Source organism: Idiotropiscis lumnitzeri, chromosome 17, assembly GCF_059441095.1.
Source record: "Idiotropiscis lumnitzeri isolate Australia: NSW breed Sydney's pygmy pipehorse chromosome 17, RoL_Ilum_1.0, whole genome shotgun sequence".
NCBI classification, from domain to species: Eukaryota; Metazoa; Chordata; class Actinopteri; order Syngnathiformes; family Syngnathidae; genus Idiotropiscis; species Idiotropiscis lumnitzeri.
Genome location: NC_142407.1, coordinates 11,665,206 through 11,684,126, shown reverse-complemented (window position 1 = coordinate 11,684,126; position 18,921 = coordinate 11,665,206). Strand labels below are relative to the sequence as shown.

Here is an 18,921-nt window from a genome sequence, read left to right as displayed (position 1 = left end):
CAGACTCCATCCTGACACAACGTGCTGATTTTGCACAATCGTAACCACTACATAACTACTACACTAAAAAAGTTAGCTGCTACGATCTTCCTTATCGCCGCATCGTTCTTCTTTATGTACCATACGGTACGCCCGTTATTGCCATTATGGCGGCACACTGCGGCATAACCGTGTCTTCTTTGCTCATGACCGTGAGGTTTAACTTCTCCGGGAGCGCCATAACCTTCTCCAGGTGCTTAGGCTCTTTGCCAGAAGCCTTAAAAGCAGTACGCTGTTTAGGTGGCTTTTCCGAGCATCATCACAAGAGCACTAAAATATGCAGCTCATTGGCAAAAGGTGGATTTTTAGTTATGCACGGCGGAAACATTCACAACTAGGTGAGTTGGTGATTACAGCAAGAGGTGTAGGTCTAAAAATCAAATGGGTTGGACTAACAAAAAAATAATAGCTCTTCCCAAATGGTGCATTAGAAATGCGTTAATGTTCACGGCCAACGGGGTTTGTCCAGTTGACATCATGTCAAACGGCACACAACGAAAACTTAAGTTACATTAAAATATAAATCCATATTCTTGCACGTGTGTTGTGTTTTTTTCTTTGTGACCTATTTGGTTAAAGTTGTAGCATTACATTATATAAATTAATAATAAAAGTCACAAAGAATTATTATGGCACCAGCATTTTAGGAAATTCAAAAACATCATGCAAAAAAAAAAATACAAAAATCGAACAGGACAAAGTGCAGCTGATTTTCATTCATTCCTGCACCGCATGGTTGCCTTCTTGAACTCAAACGCTTTGCCCATCCGGGTCACGTGACTCACCTATAAGATGGTGTCAAATAACAATATTAAATGTTGTGCTGAGTCGTCGCTGGGCTGAGAGGTCAAGAGTTGTATGAAGCATGAATAATTAAGAGACGCTGAGCGTATTTTAGATTCAATTATTGGTCGTGAAATCCAGGAAAATATGAATAATTAATTACAATAAGCTTCACAAAAATCAATCGGAGCATAATTATTGTACAGTCGGCTATCATTCCTTTTGTTGAGTGAAAAATGTTTGGACTATTTCACGGAAAAGTCTCAAGGACTCGTGTATGTGATGATTTAGCGTGCAGTGTGTGACCTCATTTTTTAAAAACCTTTTGAAGTACGCCCCCCCCCCAAAAAAAAAAAAAAAAAATCTGTTTTCCTGTCTGGCCTGGATCTAAGCATCACTCCAGTTGGGATCACTTTCGTTTCTCAATAACGCGCAAAGAGGTTCACCACATCCATTCACGCATTGGGTTTAATTTATGTATGATCATAAAAAGGTGTCAAAAGCGTCACGGCGAGCAAAGAGTTACAATTGTCATTTTCGCCTTCCATCGCTGTTGCCTATTCATGGCATCAACAAAGCGTTTAACCCAACCACAATGGGTAGTGGCCCATTACGGCGTGATAACAGTCATCGGATTCATTCACACTACATTGAGCAGAGTGGGATCACTCAGCGACAGCCACAGCAGCTGTCAAACTCAACTGGAATGGCCCGCGATTGCCAATAAGTTATGCTCAGCACATTTTGTTTGTCCTTGCGGGTCGTTTGATTCTATTTATTCATGTGATGCATGCCTTTGAGTTGTGCTACGAGAAAAAAAAAAAAGAGCAATGGAAGCGTCAGGCTCGTGAATAATCTATTGCAATCCAATGTAGAATCTGTATTCAAAAAAATATATCTTTGCAAACATAGTAGCACATATTTTGATTGAAACTTTCGAGTTAGGTGCAGAGCAGGGGCGCATAATGTGACCCTGGGCTTCGTACGTTACTCATTTTGCTAGCTTGTGCCTTTATTATTATTATTATTATTATTATTATTATTATCATTATTATTCGACATTGCCACAATCTTAACAATAACAAAAACGTTATTGTAAGTATTAAGCGTCGTCTTCCACACTTGCCGAAGACATCAAAATATACTTTTTGATAATCCCAATTAAAGGTGTGATTTGCCACATTGCCGAGCCGACTTCCTCTGTCTCACGAAATACGGCGCAGTAATATTATCGAGGCCGTGTCGAGCGATAAAAATCAGGACGTCTCGCTTGTGCAGGAGTGGAGAGTTTTGTTTGCTGCCCATAGATCACCCGTAGTGTCCTCACAGACAACGGGTGCATCTCGGCCGGCCAAAACAAAGAAGAGAGTGCACTGGCACAATCAAACTCACATTACTCTTCTTCAATGGCGAAAGCTTTCAGGAAAATGATTGGTGAGGTTTTTTTTCGAAAGATTGTTTGTTTAGTTGGGTGTTTCTTGGCTCGTGACCAGTGCAGGGTATCATCTCGCTCAAAGTCAATTGCAACCTTAAGTCATTCACTGCCATTGACGGATAAAAAAATTATTTCTACCTGGGATGGCAGTGAATGATTTAATTAATCAGGATGGGTAGGTAGTAGAGAGTAGAGAACACAAAACGATTGTCATTTTTTAATTTATTTTTTTACTGCGACAGTCAGTGATGGGTAAATGAAGCTTGAAAGCTGCTTCATGAACCAGTTGTAGTATTTTTGAACTCCTGTAGATGGCGCTCTCTGTTCAACATTGAGCTGAAAGCACACCGACTTGCCATTTTTTAAACCCTTTATTTAAACCAACAGTGCCATCTAGAGGACTCAAAAATACAACAACTGGTTCATAAAGCAAATTTGAAGTTTCAGTTTCCCATCACCAGCAGTCACGGAAGTCTTCATTCATTCAGCTACACAAAGCAAGAAAAATAACACCGAGTATTATGCGCTACAGTTTTTCAGCCACTAAAATATATTCATAAACCAAAATGACTCAAATGTTTACTTTTACGTCATCATAACTGGTTGTTCAAGTGTTTCATTGAAACAAGATTGGGTTGCATTATTGAAAACCATCTCGGCTGTGATTTTGCTTATTTGGACATCAGGAAAGAATTCCATTGGAAGTGTATGAGACTCAAATAAATCGACGATATCTTCACACAAAGCATCGATAATCTTTTTAATATTTAAGTCTCGCGAGTTGTGTTTCACTTTTAATATAACAAAGTGTTGCTTTGCTGTACATGCTCATATCATCGTGCTCATTTCAGGAACAGTTACACAACCGTGTAAAACTATTCAAGTGCAAGAACCGAAACATGAAATGAACAGTGAAGCAATACGCAGAGTAACTGAATTAATAATAAAAGCCACCACAGCACACAATTTCCTCCCTTGGTGTAAACTATTCACCTCGCACGCTTCGTGTCTTTCCACTCTGAGCATGTGCCCACATGCACAAAAACACATTTACATATTCACACATACTTGTGCTCGGTCCTCCTGCCGTATGTGAAGCATCTAATTAGAATGCTTCACTGTTGTGCACAAGGTCAAGAATGCATTCCAGGTCTCCTTCGGCATCTTCAGCACATACGAGGCGAGGCCTGAGCGATGGCTGCGGGCGTTCCGATAGCCGGCGTATACATTAGAGTCAGCTAAAGAGCAGTTTAGAGACTCTTAATAAGAGCACTGCGCCACTCCACAATAGAGTTATTGTGTTTTGCCTGAAACGGCGTTTGTGTGCGCCGAGCGTCAGTCTTGCGTGCGCCTGTAAATGCACTCATGCATTTCTAGGGCTTGACCCAGATCACTGAGAGACATAATAACGAATGACAGGTTGTCCTTTTGAAAGCCCCGTGTCCTAAAAGGCAGACTGGCCATTCGCTGCCTCCGTATCCAATACCCTGATGGAGGAAGTCCAGTACACCAACACTTGCCTTGAAAGTCCATCTTGTGGCTGTTTGAATCCACTCTGTGCTTACGAGCTGCCCATCTCAATATTTATTAAAGCTCCCTCGGCGAGCAAAATATTCAAACCTCAAGAGAGAGTGTTTTCATGGCTGTGCAACTTCATTAAATGCAACAATCTAAATGTGTCGTGCTTCATTTTGCCGTACGTTCACATCTTTTTTTTTTTTCTTCATCTTTTTGCCCTGCCTGCTGGCAGCTATCAGCCACCGTCTGCCTCCTGAGAGCTGACACAAATTTAGCGTAGCTCAATGTCCGAAATCTAACCAGTCGGGGTTCGTGTGCGCATTCTTGCTCTTGTCCGCTTCAGCCTGTGTAAGTGGAGGATCGATCAATGTCATGACTTTCTCTGAACGTTCTGTAGACGACCATATCATGAAGGCTAAAACAACAGCGCCTCCTCCGTTGAAAATAGGTACTGCACTTCCTAATGCCTCAATTGCTGCAGCCTATCCGAGCTGTCATCGGGCAGTAGGCGGGGTACACCCTGAACTGGTTGCCAGCCAATCGCAAGGCACACATACGAACAACCCTCTGCGCTCAGACTCACACCTGGGGCCAATTTAGTAAACCGGAGTACCCAGCAAAAACCCACGCAGACACGGGGAGAACATGCAAACTCCACACAGGAGCCGGTATCGAACCCACGGCCTCGGCACTGTGAGTCATCCACCGTTCCAACTCTAAATATAACTCAACGTCAAATCAAACACGGTTTTTATAGAATGTGCAAGCCTCCATAGATTCTATGAATCCATTATACATGGAAACGTGTAAGCACGTCATTAAAGATGCATCCGAGCAGCTAATCCCAAAGACTTTAGCGGCACTCTTCGGCAAACAAAGATCATGTTTTATTCACAGTACGTCATGTTGTGACACGGCGCACTGTTTCCACAAATTCCACTGCTTGGAGTTATTCCAAGCTAATGGGCCTGAAGTCATCCTGAGTGGTGTCATGTGAAGGACACACGAGCCATGTGGAGTGGAAGTGATAGCACATCCAAGCTTGAGCATCGCATGTTTCATACATTCACGACGTGGCCTCCAGAGAAGCAGTCCAACAGTATGGGATGACAGGATTTTTTTTTTTTTTTTCTGGTAAAATGGTGGCCAAAACATTTGAGATGATCAGTGAAATTGTTAAAAGGGATCACTATTAAGCATCCATAATTTATGTTTTAAGCATAAAAGATATGTTGCTGTAGTGGGCGCATGTCCTGCCGGTACTAATCCACGTTGATGTCCACCGTTACAGAATAATCTCCACTCCATGATGGTTAGTATTCATCTCTCTCCATGATCTAGTCTGTTAAGTCTTCTCGCAGCTTCCTGGAGCGTTTAACCTTGTCAGAGATGCGCTGGATCTATTAAGACATCTTGAAAGGGTTGAGAGTTACAGGCTCATTTAGCATGACTTCCATTTTTAATAAACTGCTCACGACTCTGCGCGATCCGATAGCAAGCACGTGCATCCAACAGTGCCAGAGAGAGATGTCTTATAATTTAGATTAGGGGGGGAAAAAAAAAAAACAAAGAAATCACTCTGCGCACTCCTTTGCATTGTGTTGTGCTTATTTGTAGTCTTTCTTTTTAAAGACATAATTCTTTCAAGGTTTACCTCGGAAAGGCCGTACCAATTCAGGAAATCTAGCAAACAGTTTTTACAATAATACTGTAGCTGGATTTATCGTTTCATGGACCGAAAAGTCGAAGTGTGGTGAGTCTCCGTTTCAGACAATGAATGGGGCAATCATTACAAAACAGTCTCCAATATAAACTCTCACTACTCACCAACAACTCTCCAACTAATCTCCTCCCAGCAAAAAAATTCAATTGGTCTAACAAATACTAGAAAAAATAATAATAATAATAATAATAATAATAAAAAGCATCCTCGGCGAGGCAATTACAACACAGGCAGCTCATATAAAAAATGTCATGGCCGGATGTTTGAATCAGCTCGGCGTCGGACGACTTCATTGTCTCCCCTTTTTTTTTTTTTTGTTTAAAGGACAAACGGCTCAATAAGGTACCGCATGAGGATCTTTATGTCAAGATCTAGTTCCGTGAGTTGGCTGCTACCAAATAAAAGTTGCCCGTGTAAATGCCACCGGGTCCGAGGAGGACCAAGGTCGGAGGTCGGACGCAGTCATACGCATACACTCGTCTAGCTTTCCATCCACTGATGCCCCTCAGCAAGTCATGCGAATCGAGCGGCTGCAACTATGCCGCCCGCACAGACGAATAGCCCAAAACCTGCCTGGGGGATTTCAACCACGGACCTCTCAGACATTCTAATTAATGGGAGCTTTAATTTCTGTTGGCCCTCAGGTAATAAATTAATTTGGAACATAAAAGGATTTCAAAAAGGATTTATTGAGGGAGGTTGGGCGCTGGACAGGAAAATGAATTCATCATATTATTTCTATTTAGAAATGATCAGATCAAATCATGCAAGAATTACGTTGAGATCATAAATTGGTGTTAAAATACGGAAAACTTGATGCAAAGTTGTTGGTCATTTTTTCCCCCTTAATGTCATCTAAATGTAATACGGTCTTTTCTTACTTGTTTTGTCTGTTTTCTGGTGCTTAATTGCAATCTCATACTTTAGAGCCTTAAGCTTTAAAATTACACTCCTCGGACGATATGAGAAAATGCGATGGTTGCTTTAAAAGCAAATAAGTTATACTAGGTAGCACTTTTTAAAAAATAAATAAATAAATAAATAAATGAATAAATATTTTTTTTAAAAGTCACACGGTTCTCAGACTGCATCATGGGTAAATTCTGTCCACCCCTTTTACTTCAGCGAACGCTAATGGCTTGTTCATAGTGTTTTATGTTTCATTTCTTTGCACGCGAGCTCTGAAATGGTGCCAGCAAGCAACTTAATGGCATGAAGATCCTGCTGACTGTGTTCTCAAATGATCCATCCAGATCAGTCTTTGTCATGCTCAATATACTACTTTATTATCCACTCAATATATTATTAATGATCTACTCCAAAATTAATTTGATTAAAGGCTGCACGATATGTTCGCTCATACACTATATCACTTCACAGTTGCTCGGAGTGGCTTTTGCGATGTCAGTGCCAAGAAGCCTACCGACCCCCGGTGGAGTGGAGTTTATGGGGCTCAGTTGCATGGACAGCATCAGTGCGCACAAAACTTGAACATTGAACCATTAGAGCGTCGGGGGCCTTCAATGACAAACAATTCACCGTTTAATATTTCATCAGGCATACGCATCAGTTAGGACATTGCATGGAGTCGCTCAGCTCCAAGTGGATCTTATCAGAGCTTCAGTATCCACCTTTAAGTTTAGACAAGAAACCTTTTACGTTTTACCTCGGATTTTGGATCGTTTTCACGGTTGTGCATGAAAGTTTTATGAATTGAAGTGCTTGTTCTTGAGAGCAATGCTCAAAAGCGATAGTGGCCTTTGCTGCCCGTTGAAGATGTTGTGCGCCTCCGAAGTGTAGCAAAAGAATATATTGACAAGCTAACGATCAATTGTGCATGCTGCAAAGCATGCCAATCACTTCCACTGGCTTGCAGCGCAATGTCGCATTTTGTAAGAGCTGGGCACTTGACCCTTTTTTGCCAGTCAGTCCCCCGCCCTACGGCCACAATTTCTGTGCCGTTCCGACATCGACCCTCCGTCCTTATTCATAATAATTGTCGGCTCCCGACCCCGTTCCGGCCCCTGAAAAAAAGCGTCCGTGCATGACGCCGCCGCAGGAGCGATGCTGACGGCAGTGGTTTATTTCAACATCATCAACTGGCTAATTTACTATTCAAATCCGCTTACCTTGTTATGGTCTTATTTGTCTCGTTCTTCTTCTCCAAGAACGTGCCCAATGGTCCACGCACTCCCGACATCCACTCCAAGCTGCTTCAGTAAAGAAATATCATCAGAATAGGAAGACATGGGACGTGTACGCCTAGTTTCATGAAAGGCAAGGAGAAAGTATTACACAGAGTTTGCTGTTGTTCGTCGTTGAGTCTGTCTCGCCACTGCACAAGAGGACGATTGGCTATTTCTTCTCGGCTAGCGTGTTTATTGGCAATAATCATGTGCTCTTTGCTCTTTTCATGGATGTGAGCGGCTAATCTTGCACCACATTTCAGCACGCTTATCATTAGCTCCAAGTCACGGCACATCTTGAAGCCAATTTTCAGAAAATGCTCTCTTGTTCGGCTCAGGCTCGCTTGGCCGTTTCTTTTTTGGCGGTGAAACACCCAAAAAGTGGCTTAAAGTCTGTTGGTTTTTTGTTTTGCATATTTCACCTCGTTCGTTGTGCTTCAGATGATATAGTAGATTGATGGCAGCGTGTACAGGTGCGCAAAGGCGCGTCGTGACGCACATGACGTTACGCATCCGTGATTTCTGTTGCGCATGCGTACCTGGGCACCAGTTACGTGCACCCCTGCCAATGGACCTAAGTACGCACAATTGGCGTGACAGGATTGCCCCCCCCCCTCTCTTCTAATGGTATGTCCCAGTAGCAGGTGGGAGGCGCGGGTACGTGACGTCATAATAAGGAAATACTGGCACGCTTGAATGCTTAATGCTGTCTCAGGTCTCTTCATACACAAACAGTTGGTAGTAGCGCTAAAAACGTGTTCGGAGGCTAGTTTGCCCATTTCGTGAGTAGGTTCGTCTCGCGCACGAGTTACATGATAGAATGATTCAAAAGCTGCATTGAAGAATTATGAGGCAAATGTGCTCACCACTACTCCACGATCACCTACTGTACTGTCCATTTATGTGCACAATTTGTGCTTGGTCACAAAGGATTTAAAAGACAGTTCATTTATAAGTACCTCTTTAGTAGCACTAAGGACGACATGGAAGATATGATAAGCCGCCAAAGAACATTAATGAACCTTTAAGTACAGTAATGACTTCAGCGCCATCTGTTCAAATATCACTCGGGCCACTTTCTTCCTCAGTGATTCCGCATTAGAATTTAGTTAACTGCTGAAAGGCACAAAACAGAATAAACGTGCTCATTCATACTTTCCTTTTTTTTTAGCCAAATGCAAGATTTGAACTGTTTTTTTCCCATGATCTCATGTTGTGGAAGATTATCTATACATTTTATTTGCGCTCGAGCTCCCCCTGCAGGCGTTACGTGTCATTTCAAGGATTAACCTCAAAAGAGGAAAGGTCAGAATGTATGTACTGTAAAGAATAAAAGAAACTACACCAAACATGGACACCAACTCAACAATTGAGCTAAACAAGACACAGAAAGGTGCATCTATTCAAAAGTAATATTTATTTTGCTGCAAAACAAATGGTTTTGGTGCAAATAAATCCCAGTTACATCAACGACAGTGCATCGCAATACAATAGTCAAGTTAAAAAAAAAAAGTCAGAAACAGGACATTGAAAATGATTTACTACAAACCTATCCACACCAATCAGCACAGTTTAAGTGAAATGCTCATAAACATCCTGCTTCCTTTCAAACCAAAAAACAAAGAGACTAAGGCATGAAAACAACTTAAAGAAACAAAAATCATACAATAATGCTTCATTTGGTACACTGATGACAATACAAGTGATCTCCCAGCACCATAAACATTCTCACACTCACGCACAGACGTTCACAGTCCTCGTACACAAAAGCCCATTTAATACACACCCCATTACCACAGCTTTAAAGTCAATTACACATCATAAATATCAGTGAAAGCACCTTTAAAGCTGAAATTGATTTTATTGAGAAAATGACTGTGCAACATGTAAAAAATAAAAACAAACATTACTTTAGGACAATAATATACTATTAAAACGGTTTCAAATACAGACCTAATTTGTCTTTGTAAATCAAAGTATATACAGCAGATCTCACCGAGGTGGTTTTCAGAGATCTAAATCAAAATCATAATTAAGAGTGTCGTTCTGATCGTTTAAAAAAAAAGCGATTGTTTAAAAGTCAGAGCTGTAAAAACATTTCAGGTTAAAAAGTCCACCCAGTAACTCACAAGACTGAGGCAGAACTTCTCCGGCAGGACGATAGCAATAACACATACATTGATATGTTTGATCAAGCTAAATGTGAGATAAATTCGATCACAACAGATATGCATGCTTGATAATGACCAGGACATAAGGCAAAGAATTTACAGCAAGTAAAATCGCAACAGCCCCCACCTTTGCTCCCAGGGAGTACACCACTGGGACATTTATGGATGCTGCCAACACTGAAAATGAAACTCTTCATTCAGTACACTCATGAAAAGTTGACGGTAATGGAAAATATTTGAGCTGTAATAAATTTTAAAACGACCGTCCACTCTGTAAGCAAACAGCTCGTCTTTAAAAGATTTTTTTTTTATAGTGTGACTTTTCCTATATGCACCCTCAAAGATTCAAAAGCTCAGTTTTGATCATTTACATTCTCAGCCCAAAGTGCAAACAATTATTCATCAGCCTAAAAAGCAGAAAAAAATAACCAGCAGAACACATTTCTGCCCTCCCAAGATGTAAAAGCCCCCAATATTGCCACCACGGCATTATTAAATACGTATTTTTACTGATATCACCATTGCATCTGCCATGTGCAAACGTATGTATTCACTCGGCTCAATTCGGACTGACTTGAATATGGCTTTGGCTCTAAATGGCTCGTTTTTCCCTTTAACCCTACAAAGCCAGGTGCTGTTTTTCCACAGTGAAAAAAGGCATCTTCATTTTCAAACAGATTTTTTTTTTTTCAGTGTGGGAAGTTACTGACGTATGGTGATAAAATACAAAGCGTGTGTATTTTATGAATTTCTCAGAGGCCACATTGTGCTTTTCTATGCATGTTCATATCCCAACTACAGCTTGGTAGCATTAGTAGTTTAGAGGAAAATGAGGCACGATGACATACATTTTAACCTCAGTCACATTGTAATAAAGCGGAATTCAACTTGACGTTGAAAACCATCACGGTTAAACCGACACTTGGTTTTATCTGTACATTTTGTACTTGTCTGAGCAACTCTGCATAAACTAAGGTTAGCTCTGCTTTGGGCTGACACTTTGCTTTGGCTGTGCTTTCGATGCTTTTGCAGAGGCAGAGGAGGAAGTAGAAGAAGAGGAGGATGAAGAGGACGAACTCCATCGGGTTTCAACGCCCGTACTTGTCATTTTGAGTTTCCGCCGTTTGGCAAGGGGGGCATTGTCAACGCTTTTTAGAAAGAAGCCCTCTCTCTTACCGCGGTTGAAAGCCTGGCCACAGGAAAATGAAAACACATCTCACATTTTTGTTGAAGGTTTTTTTTTTGGGGGGGGGGGACGAGAGAGAGAGCGATTTGCTTAACCAATGCAGCTTGTTACCTTGTAAGTGGCGTTCACAAATGTGCGCACAGTGGGCCCACTGGACTCAAGCACATCCGGAGTGCACAAAGGTGTGGTGGACATGGACGCGCCGCCCTGTAACCAGCTGTTCTCTTTCAAATCAGAGAGCTTAAGACGCCTTTCGGGGTCCACTGTCAGTAGTCCTTCAATCATAAGAGATTTGCAGGCTTGAGATAAAAATCAATGATGAGTGTTTGCATTAGGTCTGTGCAATAAATGATCGTAAAAAAAATAATAATAATAAAAAAAGAGTATTATATTAGAGGTGGGAGGGGACCCTGGAAACCCAATTTGGCCATGACAGGAACATGCAAATTTGAAACAGATAGAAAACATTAGGGATCCAATTGCCATTTATTTATTAATGAATTATTTTATTTATTTTAGTCCTTGTCAATTTTAGGTCAATATCCAAGTTGATAAACCATTCAAGTTCTGCGAGTTGACAGTCATAAAAAAATAAAAAATAAAAAAATAAAAAACCCTTTTTGCATTAGTTGGTTCAAGACATATGACCAAATAATAACCTAGTGGTTAATTTCATTAAGTAACACGACTGACGTGTTCTTAATTTAAAATGTATGCCCACCACTAGTGGTAACAACTCTTAAAAGGTGAAGAAAAAAAAAGAAAAGAAAACACGTTGTGTAATAATCAATTAATTATCCACATTCGAGAAGAATGGCACAATTACCAAAAGCTGATTACATACCTTTAACAAGTTCTTTTGCATCTTCTGACACACCCTTCCATGGCTCCCCATCCAAAGAGAAATCCCCTTCTTTAATCTTATGCATGATATCGGCAGCATAAGACGACGTCATCCCCACCTGCTCGCTCTGGAACGGCACCTGGCCTGACAGCATGGTGTACTGATAAAACACACACAGATGGAGGTCAGAGCCTAAGCGAAGGCGACAGATGTCTCAGAATCAGCAATGTTAGGTTCCGTTTTCATATTACCAGGATGACGCCAAGACTCCAGAGGTCACAGGCTTTGTCGTAACCTGCACTTTCAAAAAGTTCGGGTGCAGCGTATTGCAACGTGAAGCACGGCGTCTGCAGCGGGGCGCTGCCAGCGGGACACAATCGGGCAAATCCAAAATCGATGACTTTGAGAAGAGAGTTCTCGCTCTCATCTGTAAACAACACGTTCTGAAAGGGGAACAAATACACGCTGTTTTGAAATTTGTCTTGTGGTTACATTTCCTCCTCCTTATAAAGCAAGGCAAAAGTTTCCTTTTATTTGCAGGAACTTAATCTGATATGATGGAGATGGTTTTGCAAATACTGCAAGTGCTCCACGAAGCACCAATGCTCGAGGAACATTTTTATTTTTGTTTACGTGGGCTCACCTCCGGTTTTAGGTCTCTGTGCACGACTCCAGCTTCGTGCATGAAACTGACAGCTGAGACCAGGCTTTGCAGCAGCTGGCTGGCTTCTGCTTCGCCAAATAATTTCTTCTTCTTGATCCTTTCAAGCAGCTCGCCTCCACGCAGAAGCTCCATCACTAAGTAGGTGTGGTACTGAAAGAAGACGACGACCGTGTCAAACTAACTACTCCAATATGCAGTACAGTTCAGTTCCCAATGGCATCATTTGGAAACTCTGATTTGACTGACAAAAGCTGTTCCTGACAAATGTACTAAACAGCAAATTTGTGGCCGGCAAAAATGAAGGACATCCAGCACATTACGTTCATCCCTCATGCCATGTCGGCTGTTTACTACAATTATTTTTTTTTGTGTTTAACACATTCCATTCATGACACACAAGTGACATTTCTCGGTCAACTAAACAACATATTGTGTCTTGGTCCACCCTTCAATGTATTGTGCTATGAATGTTTGCCAACCTTCGAAACCTCTGAATAAACTATAAATAATTTATTTGCACATTTGACCATATTCAACTGCAGCTAAACGAAAGTGGGCCAGGCACATATTGGTCATTGCAGGCTTTATTTGTGCCAATTTACCTGATCTGTGTAGACATCATGGAGCTTAACAATGTTTGGGTGGGCCTCACATTGCCTCAAAGCAGCAATCTCCTGCAGGGTGTTGACCTCCATTCTAAAGAAGACAAAAACAATTGCTTTATTTACGGAAAGACATTAAAACAAACACAGATAAAAGGTAGGCATATAGAAATAGCTGTAGAGTGGTCATTCATCTATCACCCTGGATCAATACAAATAAATAAATAAACTGAATTTTTAAAAATGATCGGAGACTTCAAGCTCACCTGCGGCTGACAATTTTGACCGCATACTCGAGGCCACTCTGCTTATGTGTGCATTGTCTGCACACTGAGAAACTCCCCTCACCTAAGGGTGGCCCCTGGAGGCACAGCTCATAGTTCAGAAAAAACTGGGATTCCTAAAGATACAAACAGAAGAAGAAAAATAAATGACAGTGTTACGCACAGATGATAAAGGAGAAAGTATACAGAATTATTCTTCCAACTTCCATACCGCTAACATTGCACTGCGCTGGACCGAGGCAGAACCTGGTCGGTCGGCGGGAACCTGAGATTCCAAAAAGTCGCCCATGACAGCATTTTTATTGAACAGGATGGAAGGCGCAATGAAGGAGTAGCCCTAAGATAATACAAGATATATTGGGTACATACAAAGACAACTTTAAAAACTGATATGGCACGAAAAAAGCAAAGGCATTCATGCTCACCAGATTCTCTACCGCTTTTTGTGAGTACGGTAGTTTAAATGGGAGAGCACTGTTATTTCGCAGGTCCCAATTTGGTAAACGAGGACTAACCTGGAAGAGGCGGTCAGTGCTCGGGGGTGTGCTCGCTGGAGAATAGACTGGATCCATCCCAGTGAACTCCTCAGCAAAGTTCCCCACATCAAGTTCACTCTTCAGCACAGGCTTGAACGGGCTGGAAATCTTTTTCTGGGCAAGATCGTCCCAGTTGAGTCCCTATTGGGAAAGCCGTATGCCAGGTGTTACTCGGAAAATAAAAGCGAGAGCATCATCTGAGAAAACCGAGCTCATTTAGCAAAGTAGAACCTTGAAGAAAGCATTGCTCTTGATGTCTGCGGCACCCCGCGGTCCTGAACCGAGCCTCTTGTGAGGATCCTTCACCAAAAGCTTCCTAATCAGGTCCTGAGCAGTGGCTCCAATCATAGAGGGGAATGGCGGATCACAGCGGAGAATACGTCTGAGGAGATTGAGATGGAACATATTACGAGTTACTTTGGCTCGTGCATAAAACGTTTTCAGCCAGTAACAGAGGAAAAGTTCCAAGCGGGGTATAACTATCTTGCGTTTCCATGGCAAAAATGTTTAGCGCAGCATATCCGCCACATTTTGTGAAGCGCAGCGCAAAGGGATTTCCTCTTTTGGGTAGAGCATCGCTGCAGGTATAACCGGCTTCTGTGATTGGCTATTAGTTATTTTAAGACCACGCCGATTCATTTTTGGCATGATTTGTAGCTAAATTCCCATGAAACCATGTTGGCTTGGCTTAATGACAACTCACTTTGACACCTCGCTCTGGGAGTTCCTCTCTCCCTCCAAAGTAAATGGCGACGCTCCCGTCAGCAGCTCAAACATCAGGATTCCAAGGCTCCACCAATCGACTGACTGCAAACATCACATGAAGGGAAAGCCAACCATTTATGCAGACGTGAATGTCACTTACTCCTCATTTATTGTCTTCAGTGTGAAAAAAAAAAAAATCACCCTTCTCTGGTGTGTATGTAGAATTTGAATGTACAGTTTGCCACTTTCTTTTCTGACTGTCAAATTACCTTCCCATGGCCTGTTTTCCCCCTGATGATCTCAGGCGCCATGTACTCAATGGTGCCACAGAAAGAGTAGGTTCTTTCCTTCTAGAACATAAGGGAAAAAATAAAGTTAAAAACAAATCTTTCTGGAAGAAAAATATGACTGCAATCAATATCATCCACATTGTGCTTCTGAAAAATACCTCTTCCTGCAGAAATTCTTTGCTGAGTCCAAAATCGGTCAATACCACATGACCTTCACTGTCCAGGAGAATATTTTCCAATTTGATGTCGCGGTACACAATCCCGAGCTGCACAAATACAACATGTCCACAAAACACAAACAAATTTTGAACAATTCATTTTTTGTAATTATATTTAGGAAGTATTTTGTTATTATATTTAGAATATTATGCAATATTACATGTCTGAAGACCCAGTACCTGCACATTTATTTACAAGTGAGCACACAAACCTTGTGCAGGTGCTCCAAAGCCAGGATTATTTCTCCAATATAAATGCGCACCGCCGCCTCAGAAAAGTGATCTTGCTGATACAAATGAGTAAACATCTCCCCTCCACTCACATAGTCTGGAAACACAAAGACACGTAATAGATAGTTATCAACATTATATGTCGAGGGGAAAAAAATACAAGTTGAGAAGAAAAATATAAAGACAGAAAAACAAATTGAGAAACATCCAACTTGGCTCACTCCTCGTCTCACTCACCCAGGATGAGGTGCAGCTTGCTCTGTGTCTGAAAGGCGTAATGAAGTGTGACTAAGAAGGGCGACTGGCGGATATGTTCCAACACCTGCCTCTCGGTGCGAGTATGTTCTGTGGTCTTGGCCTTCTGAACGATAGCCGCTTTCTTTAGCACCTGTAGAGTTGCCGTTATACAATTATATATACAGGGTGCAGTGGATATACAGCCCTGTTCAAATGCTTGTTTTTTTGTGACGCCACAAAAATGAGAGAAAAAGAACAAATTTAAAAACTTGGACCGTTTATGTGACCTATAATGTGTACGAGTATTGACAAAAACAACAGCGATACATTAACGTGTGCAATAGTGCAAAGCCTCTTATATCAGGGGATGAAGCTGTATTGAGAATTAAAGACCTTGTCAAGGGAAAAAAAAACAACTGCCTTTAAACGTGACGCACCACAGAGAAGCACGTTATTGGCCAAATTTGACCCCAAAAAAAATCGGCAAGCAAATCATGTGTCACACATTGCGTCACTCTGCACCATTTTAGTCACACCCAAAAAAAATATATACCGTTTCCCACATTCAAATCTCGGAAAATGGGTGTTCAATTTAGACTCTCTCTGGGTCATACAAAGCCGCGCAAACGTACTTAGCTCACCTTCATAGCATATAGTTGGCCTGCATCGTGACCGCTGTTCTTCCTCACTAAAAACACTTTTCCATACGCTGGATAGAAAAACACAAATTTCATAATCAATTACTTTAAAAAAACAGCTATGCAGAAAAATATAATTGTGAATCAGTGATGGTGAGGACTTCTTTGCCGAGATAATCCATGCACCTCACAAGTGTGGCATATCAAGATGATGATTAGACTGCAAGCATATTGCACAGGTGTGCCTTAAACTACCCCCACTATGTAAACATTGTCCTGTACGCAATTCTTGACAGAATTGAAAAAAGGAGAAAATTCTGAGAAATTGTTCAGGAAGTAATTTTTTTTTTTTTTACATGTTGGCAGCCCTGCATTTAAATTTAATGAATGATTTTTTTTCCATTCATGGTTTGAAAATAAAAGCATCACAGATTATTGCAAAGGAAGGATGTATATGATCCAAACGAGCATCGCGGATTGCTGCCAGTATAAGTGGAATCATCTAATCAAGTTCTTCACCAGGTATGCCGCACAGTATCTCTTTTTACCTCCAGTGCCCAACACTTTGAGGAGCTCAAAGTTCTCCATGCCGACCTTCTCAGTGTGTCCTGTGAGGTTAGCTGATGGCAAAAGGGAGAGAAGAATCTGCATTTATTGTTTATACACCTCACTTAGTGTTGTGTACTGTTTATGAACTACAAAAGATATTTTCTCGACAGAAGAATCAACTTCCAATTTTCAAGTTAGGTCGCATTGATTAGATGAACAAATGTCATACTATTCTAAACTAAACGTATTCAATTTTGGGGGCAGCCTGAAATCTCTGGAGATAAAGTAAAAGTGCAGCCATGTCAACACTGACTGGTGTGGAATCTTGTCCAAATTATTAATTGAAAATATAAGGAGTGAATGTAAAACAGCGCAGCTTCTTCATATTCATAAACAGTATTTTTTCACACATCTCATATATTTACTCACACAGTTTTACACATAGGTTTGTGTCATCTTGCTTTCCGTGTTATATTGCCCTCAATAATGATCTTGGCAGTGAATCATAAACTACACTATTACAATATTGACTTACCGTTGGTGATTTGATGCTCGACGGTACAGGCTCGTTCATTTGTTTGTGCATCAGAGTCATCACTACTATCCGACGTATCCCCCGACATAACTTCACCAAGAATATTTTCCCCTCCACACAAACTATCTGAGATGAATTATAAGACGGTAGATTGATATTTGCAATATTTCACTGCACGCAGCTAGAATGTATTTATTGTTGCTGCATTGTGGAGCGCACAAGGATTAGGGAAATGAGCGGACAGATGTGCACAAACACGTCGCCCTGTTATTAATTCTAGTGTATGGCATCGTGCTGTTTTTTTTTTATCGCGACAAACAAAGCAGCAGCGAAAGCACTTACATTCTGAACATTGAATAGTATCAATCGATACTTTCTCTGGTAAAGGCGCGTCGGTGTATTGCGGTAATAACGTACGTATTATAGTTCACTGAAGGTTTTGGGAAACAGCGTTAGCAGTAGTTGCTAAATAGTTTAAAATGTATATTCGATCGCATTCGCGTTAGCGCTCCCGTGAGACGGAGCAAATGACGTGAATATGAATCCACAGGCGTGTAAGGCGGAGTCGCGGTTTTGATCGCCAAAATATGACAACTGGCTCCCCAACAATCAGTGCTGTAGTAAGTAGTAAATTGACAACCCGAAATCTAGCTAGCAAATGGCTCTTGTTGTCCGTCAAACTTTGTAGCATTAGCCGAGGCGAGTGTCTTCTTGATCTCGCCGATAAAGGCCATGTAGGAGTTGGGTACTCCTCGTCTTCTCTGCCTCCGCAAGAGCCACGCTCACGTTTCCTCCATTTGTTCGAGAAATATTAACACATCACTTGATGTCAGGTCAGCTGCTAGCTAAGTGCTAACGTAGCAGGATGCTTTCGACACAACCTGGGCGACACTCGTCACGTGACTGTAAAATAGGGGCGGGACCACGGTGGATGTGTCAAATCTCAAACCAGTCAGAAATGGAACGATTTTTTTGCCCTAATAACTTGAAAAAGTGAAATACTTTTGTCTCTTGTCTCAGAATGTGAAATCCTTAATGTAGTTTCATTTCTGAGTGAATTTGTTTTTATTTATTGCAAGTTGATAATGGCTTTTGAAAATCCCATACCTTTGCAGGTATTTCTAGTTAATTAGTGCCTCTATGACTTAGCAAATGCCATTTAAAAATATCGTAATTCTGAGACACGGAATTTCAGATTTTCACAATCTGTAAATCATAATCAACTTGCAAAAAAATAAAGGCTTTAAATATTTGAATATATGGCTAATTAATCTGTATAATATACTCCACAGGTTTCACTTTTTAAAATGAGTAACAAAAATATTTTTACTTTTTCATTAGATTCTAATATTTCCGTTTTGTATCTTTCTGTAGATTACCCGCAACCCAGACAGTTTAAATCACTTGTGTCAAATGCAAAGCTAATCAAAGCTGACCACAAATTGTGACTTGACTTCAAAAGAACACATTTTGCAAAAAAGAAAACCATTGTTTTGTACATCCATAGTACCACTTCATGACTATAAAAAATGTGATCAATCTCTGGG

General features: G+C 41.1%; 2 protein-coding genes across 7 annotated transcripts in view; both read right to left on the bottom strand.

The window, feature by feature from the left end:
- flrt1a (fibronectin leucine rich transmembrane protein 1a) overlaps positions 1 to 8,250 on the bottom strand; it is a 48,586-nt gene extending 40,336 nt beyond the window's left edge. Inside the window, exons 1-2 of one of the 4 annotated variants that reach the window (XR_015839619.1) lie at positions 7,794 to 8,238; positions 7,628 to 7,708 (exon numbers count right to left, since the gene is read on the bottom strand). The gene's annotated coding sequence lies outside the window, so the exon portion shown is untranslated. Of the gene's footprint in view, positions 1 to 7,627; positions 7,712 to 7,793 lie in introns of all 4 variants that reach the window. The other 3 variants (XM_088279962.1, XM_088279963.1, XM_088279964.1) reach the window with 3 other exon arrangements.
- Positions 8,251 to 9,082: 832 nt separating this feature from the next.
- rps6ka4 (ribosomal protein S6 kinase A4) lies at positions 9,083 to 18,277 on the bottom strand. Of its 3 annotated transcripts, none has more exons than XM_088279781.1 (19): positions 18,015 to 18,277; positions 17,375 to 17,500; positions 16,839 to 16,910; positions 16,294 to 16,361; positions 15,653 to 15,803; positions 15,397 to 15,512; positions 15,125 to 15,232; positions 14,946 to 15,026; positions 14,675 to 14,778; positions 14,203 to 14,353; positions 13,951 to 14,112; positions 13,647 to 13,772; positions 13,418 to 13,551; positions 13,152 to 13,245; positions 12,529 to 12,699; positions 12,137 to 12,328; positions 11,886 to 12,045; positions 11,153 to 11,316; positions 9,083 to 11,044 (listed from the first exon to the last, which is right to left on the bottom strand). In XM_088279781.1, the coding sequence occupies exons 2-19, from the start codon at positions 17,460 to 17,462 to the stop codon at positions 10,832 to 10,834; spliced, it is 2,355 nt and encodes a 784-aa protein (XP_088135907.1). In that variant the 5' UTR covers positions 17,463 to 17,500; positions 18,015 to 18,277; the 3' UTR covers positions 9,083 to 10,831. The 3 variants fall into 3 exon arrangements, with proteins under 3 accessions (XP_088135907.1, XP_088135908.1, XP_088135909.1); XM_088279782.1 differs by having other exon boundaries at positions 17,375 to 17,496; XM_088279783.1 differs by having other exon boundaries at positions 14,946 to 15,023; positions 17,375 to 18,277.
- Positions 18,278 to 18,921: the final 644 nt, after the last annotated feature.